The sequence below is a fragment of the Temnothorax curvispinosus genome, unplaced genomic scaffold, assembly GCF_003070985.1.
Source record: "Temnothorax curvispinosus isolate PA1 unplaced genomic scaffold, ASM307098v1 QBEX01003329.1, whole genome shotgun sequence".
NCBI lineage: Eukaryota > Metazoa > Arthropoda > Insecta > Hymenoptera > Formicidae > Temnothorax > Temnothorax curvispinosus.
This window is the reverse complement of record NW_020213109.1, coordinates 366,527-389,436: the sequence shown is the minus strand read 5'-3', so window position 1 is coordinate 389,436 and position 22,910 is coordinate 366,527. Positions and strand designations below refer to the sequence as shown.

At 41.3% G+C, this 22,910-nt stretch overlaps 1 protein-coding gene across 13 annotated transcripts; it reads left to right on the top strand.

The window, feature by feature from the left end:
* Window positions 1-119: 119 nt before the first annotated feature.
* LOC112452379 (E3 ubiquitin-protein ligase HUWE1) lies at window positions 120-22,763 on the top strand. Of its 13 annotated transcripts, XM_025012554.1 has the most exons (45): window positions 120-1,432; window positions 3,789-3,869; window positions 4,263-4,481; window positions 4,624-4,863; window positions 4,938-5,000; window positions 5,079-5,303; window positions 5,386-5,657; window positions 5,741-6,017; window positions 6,156-6,800; window positions 6,886-7,155; window positions 7,247-7,756; window positions 7,840-10,487; window positions 10,759-10,999; window positions 11,085-11,238; window positions 11,341-12,571; window positions 13,086-13,227; window positions 13,305-13,410; window positions 13,497-13,784; window positions 14,108-14,252; window positions 14,330-14,471; window positions 14,553-14,679; window positions 14,767-14,916; window positions 15,022-15,174; window positions 15,260-15,451; window positions 15,678-15,936; window positions 15,997-16,215; window positions 16,299-16,527; window positions 16,612-16,792; window positions 16,931-17,303; window positions 17,386-17,562; window positions 17,686-17,777; window positions 17,844-18,307; window positions 18,401-18,573; window positions 18,675-18,868; window positions 18,970-19,029; window positions 19,109-19,204; window positions 19,290-19,417; window positions 19,548-19,791; window positions 19,869-20,144; window positions 20,230-20,418; window positions 20,505-20,692; window positions 20,763-20,896; window positions 21,004-21,169; window positions 21,255-21,445; window positions 21,562-22,763. In XM_025012554.1, exons 2-45 carry the CDS (start codon window positions 3,825-3,827, stop codon window positions 21,662-21,664), a joined length of 12,621 nt encoding a protein of 4,206 aa, XP_024868322.1. In that variant the 5' UTR covers window positions 120-1,432; window positions 3,789-3,824; the 3' UTR covers window positions 21,665-22,763. The 13 variants fall into 13 exon arrangements, with proteins under 13 accessions (XP_024868322.1, XP_024868317.1, XP_024868320.1 ...); XM_025012549.1 differs by having other exon boundaries at window positions 13,101-13,227; window positions 17,686-18,307; XM_025012552.1 differs by having other exon boundaries at window positions 13,497-13,745; window positions 17,686-18,307.
* The last annotated feature ends 147 nt before the right edge of the window (window positions 22,764-22,910 follow it).

Sequence of the window (22,910 nt, the reverse complement as noted above, 5' to 3'; positions counted from 1 at the left end):
GCGTGTCCCGTACTTGAAATCCGTGGCGAGAGGGTCGAGAGTGTGACGCGCAACGTGAGGATCGGCCTGTCGCGTGTCGCGCGTGTGTGTATGCGTGTGCGCGCCGTATCGCGTAAAGGGGGAAAGGAAGAGGAAGAAGAGAGGAAAAAGGGGAGAAAAAGGGAGCGCGCGCGAGCGTGTGTGTAGAGGATCGGGTACGCGCGAACAATTGCGTGCAATTGCGCGTCGACGGTATCGCAACACGCCGCGTTCCGCGAGCGAACGTGTGTGTGAAGCGCGAAACGTTCGCGGAGAGGAGGTTGTGTTTGACGGCTCGCGCGCGCGTGCGCGTGTACGTGTGCGTGCGTGGTGTGTGCGCGCGCGTGTGTACAACGTATGTACGCGACGCAGCCGACCTAGCTCGTTCTCTCTCGGTGCGCAATAATATACGTACACACACGTTACATATATATATATACATACATCGGTGAAAGAGCGAGAGCGCGAATTCTCGCGCAACGACTCGTGCGACGACACGTCGAGCGAGACGAGTGACCGTGCCGCGACGACGAGGAGGTCGTGAACTCGCTCCGAGCGAGCGAGCGAACGAACGTGAGAGCGAGAAAAAGAGAGACATCGTTCGAGAAACATCGACGGCGAATACGGCGATCGAGCTCAGGCCCGTCAGGGCTCTAGTGTGGCGTGCGCGGACCCCGTCCGTTCCGCCAAGGTTAAACGAGACGAGAGACGACACCGTCGTCGTGCGGGATGCCTCGCTAAAATGGCGCTGATCGGCACCGTCGTCGGCCGATAAAGGGAAAAAAAACAGCAGCAAAAGGAAGAGAAGGAAACAGAATTTAAAAAAAAAAGGAGGGAGACGACTGTGAAGACGATTCGCGGCCGCGCTCGTTCGCGGTTCTGTTTTGACACCGTCGTGCCGCGAGCGCGAGCGCACGGGGCATTATCGGCCCTCCGTTCGGCGCACCTCCCCGTCCCCCGGTCCTCCCCTGACTCTGTCTCTGTCTCTCGCGGTGCGTGCGTCCGTCCGTCTCCCACCGTTCCCCTCTCCTTATCACCCGTTTTCTCGTCTCCTCGTTCCGCTCGCGCGTTCTCGCCGTCACTGTCGCGTAGCGTTAGCCGCGGCCGACTATCAGCGTGCCGACGACCACGAGAGGAGGTCCGCCGAGGTCTGCGCGTTGATGGACGGACAATCTGGCGAGAATCGCGGACGCTGTAGTAACATCAGCATCAGCAAGTGATCTTCTCGGGTTCACGGGTTCGACGCGAGCGCGATGCCCGTGCCGCATCGCCACGCTCCTGACGTGAAGAAGCGCATCGGACGGAAGAACTCGGGCAGTTCGGGCACATCGACGGAGGAGGCTACCAGTGGCGGCAGCGCTACGTTATCGCGGAAAGAAGTTGGGTGCACGGAAGTACGACGGCTCATCGCCAGGTGAGAGAGAGGGAGAAAGACAAAGAGAGAAAGAGAGAGATAGTGAGAGGGGAGAGAAGGAGACACGTCGCTCTCCTTCCCCCTTTTCTCGTCAGCGAGCGCGTTTCTCTTTCCTTCGGTCTTATTTTTTTTTTCCTTCCTTTTCGGGTTTCCTTTCCTCGATCGCTTTCTTCCTCTCTTCGAGGAAAGACCTCTTTTTCCCCTTGTCTAACCGTCGCCGCGTTCGAAACCGTGGGCATCACACACACGCCTCTTTTCACCTTCAAACGTTTATTTACGAGGGCGCACGGGTCTCTCCGGTGCGCGCTGGCACCGCTGGCAGTGTGGCCGATCGCCGCCAGGGTGTTGTCACTCGATCTGCGTGGTGTCGTGGTGTGTTGCGTGCGTGTGCTCCCCCCGAGTTTGCTCACCATTGTCCCTGCGCCGCGGCGGAATAGGTTAGAATACGCGCCCCCGTGCCGCTGATGACTGTGCAGATTAAAGCGTGATCTCCCGTGTCTCTTGCGTCGAAAATCCGCGCGATCCGCGTGGATTCGCCTCCTCGCGTCTCGCGCGCGCGCGCGCGCACGACCGACTGATCGCACGGGCAGGAAGCGAAGGAACGTCCGGCCCGAGGGATGACCGACGCGTGGCACAAAGGGTAGGACGACCCAGATAGTGCGGGATCGAGCGTTTGAAGAAGGAAGAGAGAACGGGAAGAAAAACCGAGTTGCTCCGTATTGCGATACGTTTCGTAACGTTGAGTCATTTGTTGTGCCGATCGTGTACAGCGATTCTCTGTTCGCCGAAACGCGATTTCGTCGTAGTCCAATTTGCTCTCTTTCTCTCTCTCTCTGTTTCTCTCTAGTTGTCCGATCTCGTACACGTAAACACGTGTATCTCTAATTATTGCTGTACAATATACACACGATCATTGCGAAGGTATATAAACGTTTGAGATTACGAGAAGAGAAGAAACGTGGTCTTGGAAATTGTTCCAGACTCTTCTCTTCCAGAAGAGTCTCGTTTGAACTCTTCCAACTGTGCATATGGTTTAGAAAATCGCAAACACATTAGGACTTCTCTATACCTGTACACATCAATCTTTGTATGTTATTTGTTGTCATAATTGTGTAATTCTTTTTCGTATAGGTATTCTACATAAATTCTTTTGGAGCCGGTCTACAACGGATGTCGTAAGTCGTGAGTCGTAAGAAATTAACCAATCGCTAGTTGATTAGTCAGTCTCCTCAAATTAGACTATGATTGGTAAATTTCTTACGACTTACGACAGTTACGACATCCATTGTAGGCCGGCCCTTATGGCCTGATTTATGCACGAGTTGTAGAGATCAGTTACGCTATCGATTCTCGAGATCCATGCATTCTCGTAAATGATAGCGAATTCGGACGCTTGCACTAGTGTACACTGAGTGCGCACTAAGGCTTGTTTATAATCTAATTTTTATATTTAAAGTCGCTTAAATACACATTTAAAAACTTTTTAGTCAATAAAACAATCTGTAATATCTATATGGATGCTGTACAAATCATTTTACAGTAACTAATAAGTATAATTTAAGGTGATCTGTAAACAATTGATTAAGAACAAGTCTTAGTGCGCACTTAGTGTGCACTAGTGCAAGTGTCCGAAATCGCTATGAGTTACATGTTGATAAAAATGTACGTGTGTCTTTAGAAACTTGCTTCTGATTATGTAATTTTAATACTTCTCTTATATACAGAAGAAAAATCTTGCTTTCTAGAAGTTTATCGAATATCATAGCCCATTCTACAATAGCCGTAAAAGTATGTGCAGTAAGACGTGAGCAATAAGCTATTGACCAACCGCAGTCAATTATTCTTGAATTGTAAAAATCCCATTAGTCAATAGCTTACTGCTTACGTCTTAACGCATACTTTTACGGCTATTGTAAAATGGGCTTATTGAATGTTTTGTTCATTGATATTTGTTATAGTTAGTAAATAGATTGCATTAATGAACATTTTACAATGCGCTTATATAAAATGATTTAGCGATGCATAGTAACTTGTTAACTTGGAATTTTTCTATCTTATAATAATGAGCCATTGTGATATGATATCTGTGGAATGTGACAATCTTACTGCAGTAGTATGACTAACCGCATTGCTTTTATCGTATTTTTCTAATAACGAAGGAATAAAAAATAACTAAAGTTGTATTCTTTATATTTTTCTGTGTTAATTATCAATGATGCAAGGATTGATGGTGTTACTTTTTATCATATAAAGGACTCGATATTTTACTTACTATTATATATATTTATTACTAAATTAATTTTAAGTAATTGTCACTATAGAAACTTATAATGGGATATTTGTGCTTTTATTCTAGATATTAAATTTGGAAAGGATTCGTTAACACATCAAAATGAAAATCGATCGCAGTAGATTGAAAAAATGCACTTCCGAAGTGGTAAGTATTATGCACAGATTTTGTTTGAATAAACTTTTAACCGTTTTCACTTAGATTTGCGTGATAACATGTTAATTTATTTTGATTAATATATACATTACATGAATTTTAACTCTCTTTGGATAGAGAGCATAATTTCATAGCTTTTTTCTATGTATACACATATAATTATACGTACAATATATAAACCATACATGTGTATACAACACGTAAATAGATTGTAAACAATATAAATTTCGATATAAATTTAGTTTGTAAACTAATCTTGATTGCACATTGTTTCTTGGAATACAAAAGCTTGTTATACAAACACATAATGTAACACGTACACACGCGCCAACCTTTATTTCGAATATTGTATCAAAACTAATTATGTGTAATGTGTGTGTTTAGCCGGCAGAATGTCAGGCACTCATAAGCAAACTACGCTCTTGCTCGCATGCAGAGCTACTGGAAGAACTAAAGCAGATAGATGCGTGGACATTCGGAAAGTGCGAATTGTTTCATTGGATTGATGTCTTAGATCTCAGTGACAGTATTTTAGAAGAAGCTGCAGCAAAAAGTCCAGATAATCCATGGGAATTAGCATGTGATCTTCCTCAAAATCGAGAGGTTTGTTTAATAAGTTTTTATCTGTATTAGCGTCAATCGATTAAAATATGTATTACTTGTAAATATTACTTCTTGTAATGGTTTTACATTAAAACCCAGCTGATTAATTAAATAATTTATATATCATTAATTTGTTACACAGGCAAAAGAGCTGCTTCTCTGGGTTCTCCACTTTACAACGTTGTTAATTGAGCATTCATTCTCACGGCATTTGTACAACAGCATGGAACACTTGGTTACTTTACTATCAAGTTGTAACATGAATGTAGTCCTTGGTGTATTAAATCTTCTGTACATGTTTAGTAAACGCAGTAATTTTATTACACGTCTAAATAGTGACAAACGGCAAGCTTTGCTCAGCAGGCTTATTCACCTAGCAGAGGTCAGTAATTTTTATTTTATTTAAATTTTAGCGATATAATTTAGTTCCATTTATTAAGTAATAATTTATTACAGAGTTGGGGAGGAAAGGAAAACGGTTTTGGTTTGGCAGACTGCTGCAAGGAATTTCCAGAGAAAGTAAGCATGCTCATACAATTATTGTGCAACGATTTACGATATGGGGCAGTTTTATAAATGACATTTTTTATTTCACAGCCATTTCCAGCGAGTGCTACAACGTTACATTTCGAATTTTATGCGGAAAATCCGACTGTAGCGGAGCCATCGGCAACTGGTACATCACTCTCTAGTACAAAGAAAGTTGGTCAAATGAATCTTGTAACATATATACATATAGAAAATGTTGATAAACTCGGAAAAACCCCAGCACAGATTATGAATGATCTGTTGAAAGTTTATAACGTACCTCAGGAACGACAGGTAAGGATGTTTAATTTTTTCTTTACATAAATGACACGATACACGGGGGATATTTTTTAACGCGTTTGAAATATGTTCTTAGATGGCTCTATTGACGCACATAAGACTAGCGCATAGTTTTTCGGATTATCGAAGACGATTGCAGTGCGTGCAAGCTCGACTTCAAGCATTATCCGTGCTTGTGTACAGCAACGCGCTGCAAGAAAATGCGCATAGTCTTCTCCATGCCGGACTTCTTGAGGAGCTGGTTGAATTGTTGGAATTACCACATACTCATCTTGTTGAGATTCGTGCAGCAGCGTTGCGCACTCTTACAAGCATTATACATTTAGACCGGAATCCACACTTCCCTAAGTGAGTACGAATATCTTTTTCTTATCTTACACGGATTTTCGATAACGGATATGATATAATTATCTTAACTAATATGATTTCAGAAAACCTGGTTCGCGATTGAACATGATTATTGACGTCACTGGAGCTAGCTCGTATCACGGCTTTCTGCCCGTTTTGGTTCGTACTTGTATAACAACGTTAACCTCGCCGCAACCTGATGGACAACCATTTCCTCTTCCACTTGCGACAGCTTTGTTTAGCTTTTTGTATCATCTTGCGAGTTACGAGGCGGGTGGAGAGGCTCTCGTAAGTTGCGGCATGATGGAGAGTCTTTTGAAAGTTATCAATTGGCCAGGAAGTGAACTGGAGCACATAACGGTATTACTTATCAGAATGCACAATACAACGTCTTACTATTCGGTATTAATAATTAAAAGGAATCATGATTTATTGAACTTAGTTTTACATTTATTTGTAAAATAGAGTCAATCTTATTTTGTCTTTTTTCTTTTACAGTTTGTAACAAGAGCAGTGCGTGTCATAGATTTAATAACAAACATAGACATGCAAGGTTTTCAAACACACAACGGCTTAGCAAGCTTCATCAATCGTTTAGACATGGAAGTTAACGTATGTAGGAAAGAACAACCGTTCGAAATAGAGCCACTGCTCTATCAAGATGCTCCACAAACTTCGCGTGAAAGATCAGCAGAAAGGGAGGAAGCATCTTCCACATCGCGCCGCGAACACGAGACTTTCGATGAACGAGAGGAATCATCTAATCCTATGGAAATATCAGAGGATGAAAATACCGTTGCTAAAGCAGATGAAAAGAACGAACAGCAGCCAGATTATTCTGCCGCTAAGACGGGCAAAACATGTTTACCACAACGAGCAGCGCTCCTGAAATCGATGTTGAATTTTCTTAAAAAGGCAATTCAGGATCCAGCTTTTTCTGATAGCATACGACACGTTATGGAAGGCACACTACCATCTTCTCTGAAGCATATTATAAGTAATTCAGAGTACTATGGTCCTTCGTTATTCTTACTTGCTACTGACGTCGTGACTGTATACGTTTTCCAAGAACCGTCATTACTATCGTCTCTACAAGACAATGGTTTGACTGATGTTGTACTCCATGCTCTACTCATTAAAGAAGTGAGTGTAAATAATTTATGTTTTGTAGAATAGAAGAGTATTTTTTATGATACGATATTAAGAATGTTTTTATCAATTATATCAGGTTCCTGCCACTAGAGAAGTATTGGGTTCTCTACCTAATGTGTTCAGCGCACTCTGTTTGAATCAACGCGGTCTTGAATCTTTTGTGAAGCGGCGACCATTCGAACGCTTATTTAAAGTACTTCTTTCACCTGTTTATCTCTCGGCAATGCGGCGACGACGGAGCGCCGATCCATTAGGCGATACAGCTTCGAATTTAGGCAATGCCATGGATGAGCTGATGAGGCACCAACCAAGCTTAAAAGTTGACGCTATTGCGGCTATTATTAAGGTATCATTTACAAGCAGTATTTTCGAATAACTAATTTTTTTGTTATACATGTATTTTTCAGACACTTATCTTTCTTTTTTCTACTTGCTAGTTACTCGAAGAATTGTGTGTATTGGGCTGTGATCCACGATACATATGTTGGCGTGCTGCTAGTAAATCTGAAAATTCACCATCAAACACGGCCTCTGGAAATCGTCAAACATCTGCTCAATCAGTCAGCGTTGGCATAGGAGATTCCGGTGGCGGTGGTGGAGGAGGTGGTGGCAGCAGTAGTGATGAAGAGGAAGAAGACGAGGAGGAAGCGAGCACGAGTTCGCACCCTCAACGAGAAGAGCAACCTAGTATGTCGCCTCCTCAGCCTGGACCGCCACCTCAACCAAGAGAAAAGACTCCCATTGCTTTAGTGGAATATATCCACAACGTTATGAAATTTGTGGATGCCATTTTAAGTAATAATTCAACGGATGATCACTGCAGAGAATTTGTTGCTCAGAAGGGACTCGTTCCACTACTGTCGATTTTGGGTCTACCCAATTTACCTGTTGATTATCCTGTCGCACAAGCGGCCCAATCTGTAGCCTCAGTATGCAAAAGTATTTTGGTACGTTTGATTTTTATATAATTTTTTTAACGATACATGTTTTTAATGTAATTTGTATTACAAATGCAATTTGGTTTTTGCAGAACCTCGCACATGAACCATTGGTACTCAAAACCGGTTTGTCACAATTAAATGAAGTGCTAAATTTGTTGAAGCCACTTCACAGTAATATGGAATCACCTGGCGGTTCCGTTTTGTTACATGAACTTGCATCAGCACCAAATTTGGAGACTGCATTTACGAGCGATACTGCTACGCCTTTATTACACGCCATGAATGCAGCTCACGGATACGTAGTGATGTTTGTTCATGTTTGTCGTACCAGTCAAAGTGATATTCGAAATCTTTCGATGAATCATTGGGGGTCCGAATTGGGATTGACTGTGCTCAAGGGTTTATCAGAGCTTTATATGTCTCTCGTTTGGGAGAGTACATTGTTGCTCGCGTTATGTAGTGAGGATATTATCCCGGCCGGATGCGAATTTGGCAAAGAAGACATGGACAAGTTGATGCCACCCGAGTTAAAAACCGAGGGCGAACCTTCGTCCTCTTGGTCTGCTACTGTATCTTCGGATATGGGAAGTAACGGGATGACCACGGCCATGGAAGCTCTTAGCACAGATCCGCCACCGGTGCCGATGGAGGTAGATGACAAACCAAGTGTAAGCACCGACAGGCCGAACAATTATCAACTGAAGTATATCAAACCGTTACTCGGCGCTTCTTCAAGACTCGGCAGAGCGCTCTCAGAATTATTTGGTTTACTCGTCAAGCTTTGCATGGGTTCTCCTGTAAGACAACGTAGAGGACAGCAAATGCCTTTGACGCCCACATTGCCCTCTCAGGCAGCGCGAAGTGTTGCCACCGCGTTGAATTGCTTATTGACACGCGGCTTATCGTGGGATAAATTACCTCCGTCACCGATTCCCAAATTTAAGCTCACCTTCCTCATATGTTCAGTGGGATTCACCTCACCGATGCTCTTTGATGAGAAGAGGCATCCCTATCACCTGATGCTTCAAAAATTTGTCAAATTGAACGGCCAAAATGCATTTTTCTCTACTTTTCACTGGGCATTGTCAGGTGGAGGCCAATTTACATTACCCGAGGGACTGGAACATCCTAATCTACCCGATGGAACTGGCGAATTCCTGGACGCCTGGCTGATGCTACTGGAGAAAATGGTCAATCCCAAGGCCATCTTGGACTCTCCTCACGTAGTCTCGTCAAAGTGTACGGGAATATATAAAGTATGCGAGACGTTTGATCCAATAAGGTACCTCATCGATATTCACAAAAAAGCCTTCGAAGCGGTGATGCTGATGTGGGGCAAAAAACCGCTCAAAAACTATGGAGCTCGCATGACAGAGTCTATTTTATCGATTTTACGACATATTCTGCGTGGCGAGAAGATCATTAAGGAACGCACCGAGAAAGAGGAAAGCGGGGACAGCGCAACAGCCAGCGGTAGCGGTGCGAGCGGCGTTGGCAGAACCGGCGGGTCTGATCGTAGAGACGAACCAGAGGCAGATGTGAATCCGGAATATCTGAGACAATTGATGGATATGGGCTTTAGTCGAGCGCACTGTATAGAAGCGTTACTGCACACGATGACCGTGGAACAGGCGACCGATTACCTCCTAACAAATCCTGCGACTCTACGTAGACCTGACGCACCAGTAAGCGACGCCAGCGGCCAAGGCTTGATCATGGACTTGGAATTGGCGGATGACGATCAGATAATGCACGCGATCGCGATGTCACTCGGTGACACGGACACGCGCAAGATTTCGGGCATCGAGGAGATACCCTCTCGCGAAACGACGATCACCGAGAGTATAGACGAGTTTACGCGTAGTGCGCTGGGGCAGTGTCTCAATTTGTTGGACCTCATGCCGGACACGGTATATAGGATTTGCGATCTGTTGGTGACGATCACGAAGAGAAACGGCGACGAATGGCGGGACGATACGTTACGGCAGTTGATACGCGAGGTCGGTCGTCTAGTGGATTATCTAATTGAGATCGCGGAGAGCCAGGACGAAAATGCCGGCGCCAGATTGGTGGAGTGCGAGGAGGCGAACAAGCTGTCTGGTCGCCTTTACCTCTACACTCTCTTCTTCGAGGGTTCTTTTCAGGAGATGAGAGTTCCGTGCGCTCTTATAGTAGAGGAATGCGCGATACTGGACAAACTTGTACGACTGCTGGTGGTGAGCGAGGCTCCGCTTACCGCGAACAAGAACAGAATCGCTAAAGACTGCAAGGATACCAGCGCCGTGTTGAGCATGAAAACACCAAAGTGGTTGGCGCCTTTGTTACTGCTCATCGATCGCCTGGAGAAGGTGGCCACTCTTACGCAACGAAAGCAAATAATGCACAAAATCACGACCAGAGCGTGGAAGTGGTTCGATTTAAGCACAGGCAAATGGACTCTCTATTCGGCTATGAATAATCGAATCATCAACGATGCGTATTGGGCGGGCGAATCCAGCGTGCGGATATCGTGCAGTCGGCGCCGATATCTCATCACCTTCTCTTGTATGACGCAAGTGAACGAGGACAGTGATAACAGGCGGCCCATAACAATGGGTTTCAAGCTGAACACGGATAAAGAGGACGGTGGCTCGGGTTCAGATTCGAATATGGATACTGACGAGAGCCCGGTAGGAGAAGAGAGACGAAATACGGTGGTGCAAGGATTGGATCCTAGTATAGCGCCGAGTATTGTACGGTAAGAGATACAAGATCAACATTAATGTGTGTAATATTTAACGTGAATAATATATTTAAATAATTTAGACCTCGCGGAAAAAGGAGAAAATCATATCGTGCAATATTAATTTCTAGGATGCCGTATGATGCTCCTTCTGCGGAAGCGTTTTAGTTTATCACTTTTCGTAATACTTTTTATGGTCATGCATTATTATACGAAATACATTATGTGTAAAATTGAATTAACTAAGAACCAAATAAACATCTCATAAATATTGTTTATGTTACAGAGCGTGTGTAAAGTTTTTGGCAATCCCAGTCGATCGAGACGCATTACACGCTGTGTTGAAAGTGTGTTTACGGTTGACGAGAGATTATCGAAATGCGGAGGTGTTCGCGCGTGAGGGTGGTGTAAAGTTACTCCTCGAAATGACACAAATGTGCAGTTTCACCGGCTGCATCACCCTATGTACGTTACTGATACGACATACTCTTGAGGAACCGCGCACGCTTCGCCTTGCGATGGAGAAGGTATTTTTATCTTTTCGATATTTCGCGTATATCGCGTACTAATCTATCCATATAACAATGAATTATTCGCTCGCTTTTGTTCCAGGTCATTCGTGCGCGCACGCAGAGCAACATACCTCCTGCATATAAAGAGATACTTTTCATGACACGACAAATCAGCAGCGCCGTTTGCCGCAATCCGGAAGTATACAAAGAAGTGTGCGAAAATATTCTAAGAGTTGACATAAGTTGCTTGAAAAGTGAGTTTCAATTAAATCCGTGTGGTATTCTATATCCATTAATATAAAATAGCAATATTTTTAGTGCTTTCGTTTACTAATTATATCTTTATCGTTTTGCAGAGGATGACGTTGACAATAGGCTAGTTGTCAAAGCCTTACCTCCTAGTCACTCTCCAGCATTACCGATGGTGGAAGAGGTATCCGTAGGTGTTATTCGTGATATGTTGAACGCGTTAATTAAGCCAATGCCAGTGTCGTCGGATGACGGATCGGCAACTCCAACAAGTCCCGAAAAGAAGACTTCACACGCGACAACTTCATCGATGGGTAACGCGTCATCGTCGACGTCGTCATCGCGGCGAGATATATTGAGAAATAATGCAACGACTACCAACGATCCCTTGGACGACGACGATCAAGTGTCGCAAATTATTCCTCTAAAGATTTACACCGACATCGGTAACAACAGCAAAGTAGAACCAGAAGAGGCGAAGAAGCCCATTCTGACAAAATCTGCGATATTGAAGATATTGGCAGAGGCTGTGAGATCTTACGGCGCTGTAGCTAGTCTTATCACCGAACATACGTACAGAGCTGGGCAAAGTGAGATGGTATCTGAAGACACGACAGCCTTAGCGTTCTTACTAGATAAACTTCTGCCGATGTCGCCGGAAAATTCGGGCGATCGAACATGCAGCAGCATGGCGAGAATGTTGATCGCTGCTATAGCCTCGTGCAATCACTCGCCAGATGTACAGACGACTTTGGTGACAGAAGTGAAGGCAGCCTTGACGAGGACGCTTGCGCTTCCGGAGAGTTCCGAGAAGCACGCGCAACTTCAGTTGCTAATCGGACTAATCTCTACCATGATCGACAGTTGTCCGCCAATGTCGCATACTCAGCTGAGGGCTTCTTTGAGGACTCACCAGTACAATAACGTCAATTACATCGTTAGAATAATGCTGAGAAAGGGTATAATTACCGATCTGGCAAAAATACCGCACAGTCTCGATTTGTCGAGCCCGAATATGGCCGGCACTATTAACGCCGCGTTAAAACCACTCGAAACTTTATCGCGCATTATCAATCAACCAATGCCGGGTGCGGTCAATAACAAATTTACGAAGCCGAAAAATAGGACAGTCCAAGAAGAACCGATTGGAGAACAGACAGGCACTACGACCTCCGAAGCTACGCATGCCGTGGGCGAGGAAGCGAACGAGGACGCGGAGAACACTGAGCACGATATCTCGGTGACAGCGGAAAGCTTGGAACCGACCTCGGAGGGCCAGGTACACGAGGAAGGAGATGAGGCCGCCCTCGAGGACATTATGGATCAACTTCTTGAAAGGTAACGAGATGTAAATTAAAGATTAATCAGATTTCGATGAACGTCATGCAATTCAAATCAAGTATAAAAGTAAATTCAATCTCTTTGTGTCTGATTAAGATGTGTCTACGCAGCAATGACATCAAGATGGCAGATAAAAAAAATATCTTACTGAATGTTACTGTATGAACAAAATTTAAAATGATATGCTCATATGTGTATCATATGCGGTACAGATATCGCATAGTGACAATGTCTCTCATTTAACAGATATTAGCAAAGTACTCTCCTTGCACGGATTGTATTTTATGCGATTTTATTTTGTGACACACGTAAAATGTAATCATACAATTCATCAATCGAACATACATGCATAGACTTTTTTTTTTAATTTAAGCATGATATGTATTTTTTTCTGGCTGTTTATGTGTGTTTTTGTCTTTTGTTTATGTGTTGCACACGTTCGCGAAACTTTTATTTATTTATTTAATAGTCCTTCAAGTTCATGAAAGCTACAGTACTTATAATCAAGTAGTGTACTGTTTTCCAGGGACGGCTCGGCCGTGGCGGAAGAGCCATCTTCTCGCCCACACAGGCCAATGGATATTGATGACGAAAGTCTCGCGATGCGCGACGCGGAGGGCGATTTCGATCCAACTCGAGATACCACAGTAAGAGTAACGTCGCTTTTTTTCTCTCATGTAATTAGTACTTTTCGTTTTATTTTCTGAATCTACAATGAATTTTATTTTAGGAGGACTTAATGAGCTCCGACTCTGACTCCGATAGTAATCCGTCCGACGATAATGAGGACGAGGTGCAGGATGATGAGGACGAAGAGGAGGAAGAGGAAGATGATGGTAGATAATCCGACTTTATGCATGATAATGGCAACCGAGGTAGAAAGATCGTATATCTCTTATCCTCATTTACGTTGTTATTATAGGTGAAGAAAATGAGGAAGAGGAGGAAGAAGAGGAGGAAGGATCGTCCAATTATGAAGAGGATGGAATAGAATTTTACGAAGATGCTGGAGAGGGCGGCGTTTTTCGTATGTTCCCCTCTTCTGAGCGCGATGGTGGTAATGTTGTAATGATACAACACAACATTGAAAATCAGGACATCGCGAATACGTCAACGCCAGTTAATACGCGACCTAGTCTTCCATGGACATCCACATTCCCGTTACCATTAGGTCTGTTTGAAGAGCCCCCTGCAGGTTCTGAGAACAACGGTAAATAGGAGCGAAAATAGATAATTACAGTCGGAAATTCCCCTATTCTTGACTAATCGAGACCGAGCAACCTCTCTATTCTCGACTTCAGTTTCTCCTTCAATTTTCGTTTGTACTGCAAGAATAGGTTTTCAAATATAGAATGAGTGTTAATTGTGTCCATAACTGTTCGTAATCTCAGTTTACGAAGGCTGAGCTGGTCGAGAACAGGGGTGTCGATATGAACGTTCGACTGTGTTTTTTTTTCTCTCCTTTTTTTCTTTTACCTTTCAATTAATTTCTTACATAATTGTAAGAGTATAATTGTAATAATTTTGATGCAGGCATCAGTACTCACCCACTGTTAATATCGCAAGGAAGTTTGGACACTGCAAGTACTAGAACGCAACGTGCTCTACGACATAGGCGGTATCAGTATCTCCAGTTATCCAACCCACGTAGTTCAAATCCACCTGTAATATTACAAAGGTATATGTTAGTAAAACATTGTGTTTCGCGACTATTGAAACAATAAATAGCCTAATTATTTAACATACATGATACAGACTTCTCGGCCCGGCTGCGCAGACCCTTCCCTTGTCCGCTAGTCAGGTTTTGGCATCGAGCTTTAGAGATACACGGGTCGTCGTAATGGATAACGGATTAGGTATATTCACTAATCAAGAGGAAGAGCAAATTGATTATGTCGTACGTATATTGTGTAATACGAAAACTTATTTAAATATATAAAAAAAATTGTGATTTTAATTTTCAAATTTTTAATGTTAGGATCAATCTGGGTATCTCTTTGGTCCAAGCCTTGCTGCAACTTTGAATAATATACCAACCGCATTACACTGGTGGATCGAAGAGAGTAAGCAGTTAGATGGAGATTCTCAACCGGATTGTTGCGTTGGTAAGAACGAAGGAATTTGTGTTAATTTTATTATTATGAATTTTATTAACAATTTTATTAATTTTATTAACTTTTTGTGTCGGAAAGGTGTTGTTCACAAGCTGATACCTGGGCTGGAAAAGCACAGGAACGCAGAACTCGCTGAGCGTAAGGAGAAACGTAAAAAACAACATGGCTCCGAGAAGGAAAGCGAAAAGGATAGTAAAGAAGAAAAAGAACGTTCAAATAATGCGGAATGTAAGTACATTCTCGTATATTTTCTTCCGTATACAAAAATTTTACATATTAAAATAATATATTTAAATGTGAATACGATTATTCAAACAGCATCTAACATTTTAGCCGCACTACCCAGTTTGACACTTGATGAGCAGCCACCAACTTCTCAATCATCTGCATCAACTTCTCAAGGAACTGACGTCACTCTTGTAGCCAGAGGAGAAACTGCGGTAGAAACTGCAAGACAGGAGCGTACTCCGGAGGAGGACATAATTGGTACAGCTGCAATACGAACATTTTTTTATATTTATTTTTAATGAATATTTTATATGCGTGTCTCTATGTATTTTTTACATACTAGATGTAACAGGTGAAATGGAAGTGACGGTTCAAGAGGACGAGGAGCGACCACCTCCACCACCGCCGGAGGAGCAGTCAACGTCCGATAGTCGGGATCCACGTACGGCAAATCGGAATCCCACATTAGAGTTGGCTGAAAGTATCGTCGACTCTGTACTTGGACCGTGCACATCTGAAGCAACGATTAGACTAAGTAATATACCTATTGTTTTTAAAATTAAAATCCTCTGTTTAAAACGCTATTATACGTAAAAAAAAAACTCTTATTGTATTTGTATTATGTTAATCGTTCTATATCATGAATCGGACCTTAGTGATTACTTAAAAAAATCGAAATTTGAATCTTTTGCTCAGACTCATTGATTATCCTTACCGTTAAGTTATTCAGATTTTGTGTACTAATATCCTTTCGTCATTAGACCTACATGTGTCTAATGACACGCCTACACATCTTGCTCCGATAGGACAGCCTGGACGAAGTGGTTCAGAAACGGCGAATGTCGCCGAATCAACATCTAATCGCACCTCCGCTGCGCCATTAGTAGTAGATTTTGGTCAAGAAACTAGCGAGGATCTGTCGAGGGAGAGTAGCGATTCGGCTGATTGGATACGCAGACTCTTGACGGATGATACTCAGTGTCGAACGAGCGACATTGACTTACGGCGTGTTGAACGAAAGTAAGTACTGTACATAAGTGAATATAGATTACAGCGGTATTAACATGAATGTCATTGTAGCGCCAACGTCGTTAATCAAGATTCGACGTCTTCAATCACGACCGAGACCACCACCGCGGCAGGGACCTCAGAACAACAACCGTCACAGCAACCGTCGCAACAGCAGCCACAGCAGCAATCCAGCAATCAGGAACAACAATTACCGGATGGTGTAGACCCTTCATTTCTGGCTGCGCTGCCTGAGGATATGCGCGACGAAGTCATTGCCGAGCAGCTCAGGTAAATTGATGATCTTGCTTCAATGTTTATACATGTATGTTAATAGGGTAACAATATGTAAATAATAAATAACATGTTGATAGACTGCAACGTATGAGGCAGCGCGCACAGGCTTCTGTAGTCGAGGAGCTTAGCGGACCGGTTGAGGTAAATCCTGAATTCCTGGCTGCTTTACCTCCGGCGATACAGGAGGAAGTCTTGGCGCAACAACGCATGGAGCAGCAACGACACGCGGCCGCCTCGGCGAATCCGGAGGATCCCGTGGATGCCGCCGCTTTCTTCCAAAATCTACAACCTTCTCTTCGGCAAGCTGTTAGTATATATTCTCGAATGGATTTACTGTTGTTCTCGATGTCTCATCATTACTACTTATGAAACTGACATTTATTTTTGTAGATCCTAACTGACATGGAAGAGTCTCAAATATCCGTCCTTCCACCGGATTTAGCTCAAGAAGCTCAAAACTTGAGGAGAGAGTGGGAAGCACGTAATCGACACATGATGCAAGAAAGATTTCTCAACCATGTTAGTCAAAGCAATACTGCTCTCTCGAGCATATTAAGAAATTCTGGGAGAGGTAAGTGTCTGTTACAGTTAATATTGCGCACAAATATCAGCATTAACACGAATAAAAAGATAGAGTGTAAAAATATACAATGAATATATGTAATTAGATGAGTTGCTTTTATAAACAAAAATCGCAATATATTTGTAGCTCGTGGAGGCGGCACACGATATGCCATTCACGCAGTACCACAAAGATCTCAGTGGAATACCTGGAATACTCGCGGCGATACGAATATGGCTCATCAGAGCGCCGGCTTACGATTAAGAGGCCGGCAATTACTTGATCATGAATCGATGGCGTGCCTGCTGGTGTTATTATTTGTCGACGAGCCAAAAATTAACACCCTCAGGCTTCACCGAGTTATCAGAAATCTTTGCTATCACGGTAGCACAAGGGAGTGGATAGTAAAAGCATTATTGAGCATCATGGAAAGAAGTAACGATGAAAATAAGGATATCATGGCAGATTTTAGCGGGAAATTTAAGAGAAAGGGATTATTAAATGCTCCCATGGATTTATGGTAAGATCTTTCCCACTTGAGAATTGATTCTAAACAGAACGCGATATATTCATCGTAATGATAATGTTTGAATTTATTTCAGTTCTCCAAAGATTTTTGACCAAAGAAATAACACGCAATCATGGCTAAATATTAGTATCGACGCTGCACTCGGCTGTAGAGCAAATGTATTTCATATAGTACGTCATGCCGGTAAAAAATCTGAAAGGCAAGGTAATATTATTGCAATTCATCCACAGGCAGCACCTACCGTTTGCAGGTCAGTGTATTAATTTTAAGATATTTTAAGATTGAAATAAAAAAAGCTATTTTGAAAGCTTATTATTAAAAGTCTATTTCTCCTTTATTAGATTTTTAAAATATTTTGGCTCTTTATTTACAGACATACTTTAGAACTGTTGATATCACTGGCTAAGAGTTTCCCTGGATATTTTGTGCCAATCAAATCTAAGGATCTAGACGATAAAGATAGTGGTAAGGAAAAGGATGTGAGTGGCAGCAAAGAGGAAGGTGGAGTGAAAAATAAATCTGCGTCTAAAGTAGGAAGGAGTGATCTTCCGGACTTTTGGGATTTGCTTCTAAAATTGGATTCGTGCGCGTCTAAAAAAGGAAAATCGGTTGCGAGGACTCATTCGAATACGAATTTGGGCAGTGAGCCGGAACATGGCACAACAACATTTGAAGCTTCCGCATTCGGCCAACTTATCTCGATGCTCAATTGGTCTGTGATCAAACGAAGCAGTCAGTTGACAGATAAATTACTGCGACTCCTGTCTTTGATCTCCATCGGCTTGACGGAAGTAAATCCCTTTCGGCGGCAAGAAGGTGCTGCAAAGAACAAGAAGACGGAACTCAATAAGGATCAAAGCGTCGCCGCACCAGAAGGACACCTCAAGTTGGCTGTGCAGGTTTTGACTAGTAAAAGTTGTTCCGAGGATGGACTTGAGGATGCAACTGCGCTATTACTTAACTTATCTCATTGCCCTGATCCCACTAGACAATTGGTATGTATTCATATTAATGTAAATGGCGTTAATGTATTAATAATAATATGAAAATGTTAATATATTTTTCTTTCTACTTACGTCTTTCTCTAGATATTAAAATTACTTCTGGAAGGTGCAATGGAATTGGCAAATATGGTATGCGAACATATCAATGATTTGATGATGGAATTAAAAGTTCTAAATCGTGAATTAAGTCGAAGAAATTCCTTGGAGGACCAACCATCAACCAGTAGTGGAAATGGACGAGGAATTTTATTAGATAGGTAAATATACTTATAACACGCAATTAAATATCAAAGCGTACTAAATCCATACACTTTGCGTTTTCGAGAGACAAGATATTTATTATTTAGTTATGAAAAAGTTTTCTTTTCAGATTTACTAATGAAAATGTAGTCGTCACAGCACCGAGTAAAGTCAAAGCCGGAAGTGACCTTCAATTACCATCGATGGCTGCTCTTGTCAGTAAAACTTCTAGTCAGGCATTCTTTTTGAGAATACTTAAAGTTATTGTGCAAATAAGGGAAGCTGTCCGCTTAGCAAACACCAAGAAAACAAGTATGCATACGACGTTATTATAATTTTATCTTGCGATAAATTTTTAATGTTTTATTATTTATGTTATATTTTCAATATTTACAAATTAATTCTTTTTTAAGCTAATCAAACAACAGAGACAGCCATGGATACAGGCACAACAAGTAATGCGCCAGAGACAGGTACTTTTATACTTCTGACTTTCTTATTTCTATAATTTGTCTTTAACATTTATATTGAAAATAATATATTTTGTTATAGCTGCCGACAACAATGCGGACACCGATGTTCCTATGGATACAACGCAAGCAAATGCTTTGATTCTTGATAATACAAAGACATCCTCTTCTCGCAATGGTAAATTAGGGATATTAATTATTATTGTATAGTATTTATATAGTTTTTCTGTAGTATTTATATCTGTTTTTTCCTGTTTTTTTAGATGAAGAGAAAACTGCACTTCCATTGCTGAGTGAGAGTTTAGTATTAGATAACTTATGGGAAACCCTTAGCGCTTGCTTACTCGAATTAGAATATACTCCTGATCATCATGCCGTCCTTGTTTTACAGGTAAAGGATTTGAATTTATTATCTTAGCAGACTGTTATAGAAGAATGTTATCATTGAATTATTATATTGTTATTAATCATTACCATCATTTGCGGTATAAACATATATACATATGTATCTAACATTGCAGCCAGCGGTAGAAGCGTTCTTCTTGGTGCACTCGTCTTCAAGTACGTCTCGAGATCGAGACAGTCGTCTTAACGCGACTAGCGAGAATCGAGAAGTGGTACCAGACTTAGCACCAGTCTCTCCGATATATTCGGACAATGAAGGTACTTCTCAATCGGAAGCTCCCGCCAATGCTTCCTGGGATATCACACCAACCCCGCAGAAAACATTGCCACCGGATCAATTAAAGTTCCTCAAATTTGCCGGTACGTATTAACTAACGATGAATAAAAGCCACAGTTGCTATTGTCAATTTAACGTAATATGTATCTTATTCGTACAGAAACGCACAGAACTGTGCTCAACCAAATTCTACGACAAACGACTACACACTTAGCAGACGGACCATTTTCTGTACTGGTGGATCACACAAGAGTGTTAGACTTCGACGTGAAGAGACGTTACTTCAGAACGGAATTAGAACGAATGGACGAAGGTATACGTAGGGAAGAATTGGCAGTCCACGTTCGTAGGAGTCACGTTTTCGAAGATTCATTTAGGGAGCTTCATCGAAGAAATGCCGATGAATGGAAAAATCGCTTTTACATCGTCTTCGAAGGTACATATTTCTAATATTTATCCTGATAAGCTTGCTTAAACTTCATAAATCTCGATACTAAGATTTATTTTTTTAATTCTAAAAGGCGAGGAAGGACAAGACGCGGGAGGATTGTTGCGGGAGTGGTATGTCATTATCTCGAGAGAGATCTTCAACCCGATGTACGCCCTGTTTACTGTCAGTCCTGGCGATCGAGTAACATACATGATAAATTCATCTTCGCATTGTAATCCTAATCATTTATGTTACTATAAATTTGTGGGTCGAGTAATTGGTAAGTATTTGATTTATTTTTCAACGAAGACATTAGATTAAAAGACGTTTTTACTATATGTTCTGATACACGTTATTTCTTTGCAGCTAAGGCTATTTATGACAACAAATTGTTAGAGTGCTACTTCACGCGTAGTTTCTACAAACATATACTTGGCATACTCGTGAAACATACCGATATGGAAAGCGAAGATTATAGTTTTTACAAAGGACTTGTTTATCTTACGGAACATACTATTTCTGATTTGGGCTATGAATTAACGTTCTCCACAGAGGTAAGAACAATTATTTCAGTGTAATTTTCGGCTTTATATTTTGGTTATTAAACATATACGTTGGTTATAGGTGAACGAATTTGGCGTCAATGACGTTCGAGATTTAATACCAAATGGACGTAATATAGTTGTTACAGAAGAGACCAAACTTGAATATATTAGGCTCGTATGTCAAATGAAGATGACTGGAGCAATTCGTAAACAGTAAGTGAATTTAAAGTTTTAAAATCGAATAGAAGAATATTATTTGCTTGCTTTAACTACTTGTTTAATTACTTTCTTATTTGTATATTTTAAATCTTCCTTTACAGGTTAAACGCATTCTTGGAAGGCTTTTATGATATTATACCTAAACGACTGATCTCCATATTTAATGAACAAGAACTTGAATTATTAATCAGCGGCTTGCCTAATGTAGATATCGAAGACCTTAAAGCGAATACAGAGTATCATAAATACACCGCTACATCTTTACAGGTATATTTCGGTATTTTGTACTTTATCTTATATTTGAAAGAATTGTATTGTTTCATGTTTTGTCGTTTTTTTTCTTTTTAAACAGATTCAGTGGTTCTGGCGTGCATTACGAGGTTTTGATCAAGCAGATCGTGCGAAGTTCTTACAATTCGTTACTGGTACGTCCAAAGTGCCGCTACAAGGTTTCGCCGCGTTAGAAGGCATGAACGGCGTACAAAAGTTCCAAATTCACAGAGAGGACAGGTCAACAGACAGGCTTCCATCTGCCCATACTTGGTAATTATATGAAAAGAAATTTTGTTTTACATTTTTTTCGCAAACATGCGTTCAAGCTAAAGTTCGATCGACAAAATAACGCGAAATTACGCTAAAATTGTATTCTCTTATTGCAGTTTCAATCAACTGGATCTGCCAGTGTATGAGACATATGATAAACTACGTACAAATCTACTCAAGGCGATTCACGAATGCAGCGAAGGATTTGGCTTTGCATAAGTTTGCCGGAACGCCATTGTCATAACATTGTAGCAGTTTATCGTACATGTATTGTCCTGCCTGTTCAGAGTAAACAACAGAGTTACAAGAACTCGCTCCTGTATAATTACGCGTTCATGCGTTCATGCGTCCAATCGGTGACGATCTGATGACACGCTTGGTCTTCATTCAAGATCTAATTGAAAACTCGTTTAATTCGATATATACATATAGATGCACGAATATGTATATACATATAATTAATGCTGATGTAATTACGTGAGAATAATTGTCAATGATACCCGAAGCTAGGGTTTATTTTGTTGAAGATCTTGGAAGAAGATGCTGAGCTTAACGATAATTCCCAACAAGGAATGATAAGGAGAGATTAGTTCGGTTTTATGATAAGGATAAGCTAAAGATAAGATTCACACATAATTGTAATAGTTAGATACTTTAGTTTGTCATAAGAAGTAATATAGGATGAAAAAGAAATGTAATATACTGCACTTTGAAGTCAGCGATATGTTTTAACCGGTTCGATAGTTTGAATAGAGAATACAGCGGTGGTAACGGTAGCCTGGTTCTTTACCAGAAAAGAAGCAGCAAAAGTATAAGTGGACGAGTGTTTGTGCGAATGAAAGAGAGAGAAAGTGATAAAAGTGTGAGTGAATGAGAGCGAGAGAGAGAAAGGGAGAAAACGCGAGAGAGAATTTAATCGAAAGATAACTGAGCCTAATTAAAAGATTTCACAATACGAATGCTGTCCTTCCCTAAAAACTGTATGGTTGTACACACTATTAGTATTAATAATTATAACTAATTCTTAATTAATAGTAATGATCATTAAATATCATTTTAATATTAATCATTCGAAATGTGATGTTAAACAAGTGTAATTTCTTTTTCTTGAGATCTAACGAAATAAAGTTTACAGTTGAACAGACGTTACTTCATGAACACATCGAACAGAACAATATTAGTGAAACATCGCACAGGCACCGTTATTAGTTAGTTTCGGAACTCCTTACGAAATTGTTAGGGAATTATTGATTAGGGATCGCAGAATAAAGTAAATGTTGTATTTCTTATATAAAAAAAAAGTTGCATTCTTTTGTTATTGCACAGAGTCCTTAATTGCTAACTTCCGAGTTTCCTGAGTAGACAAGTATCGATAATCCTGCGTATTATTACAACTTTTAGTCTCCCTTTAAAAGATAGCTTAACTTTATGTATTACCGAATAAATTATTGTTCGATTAACTACA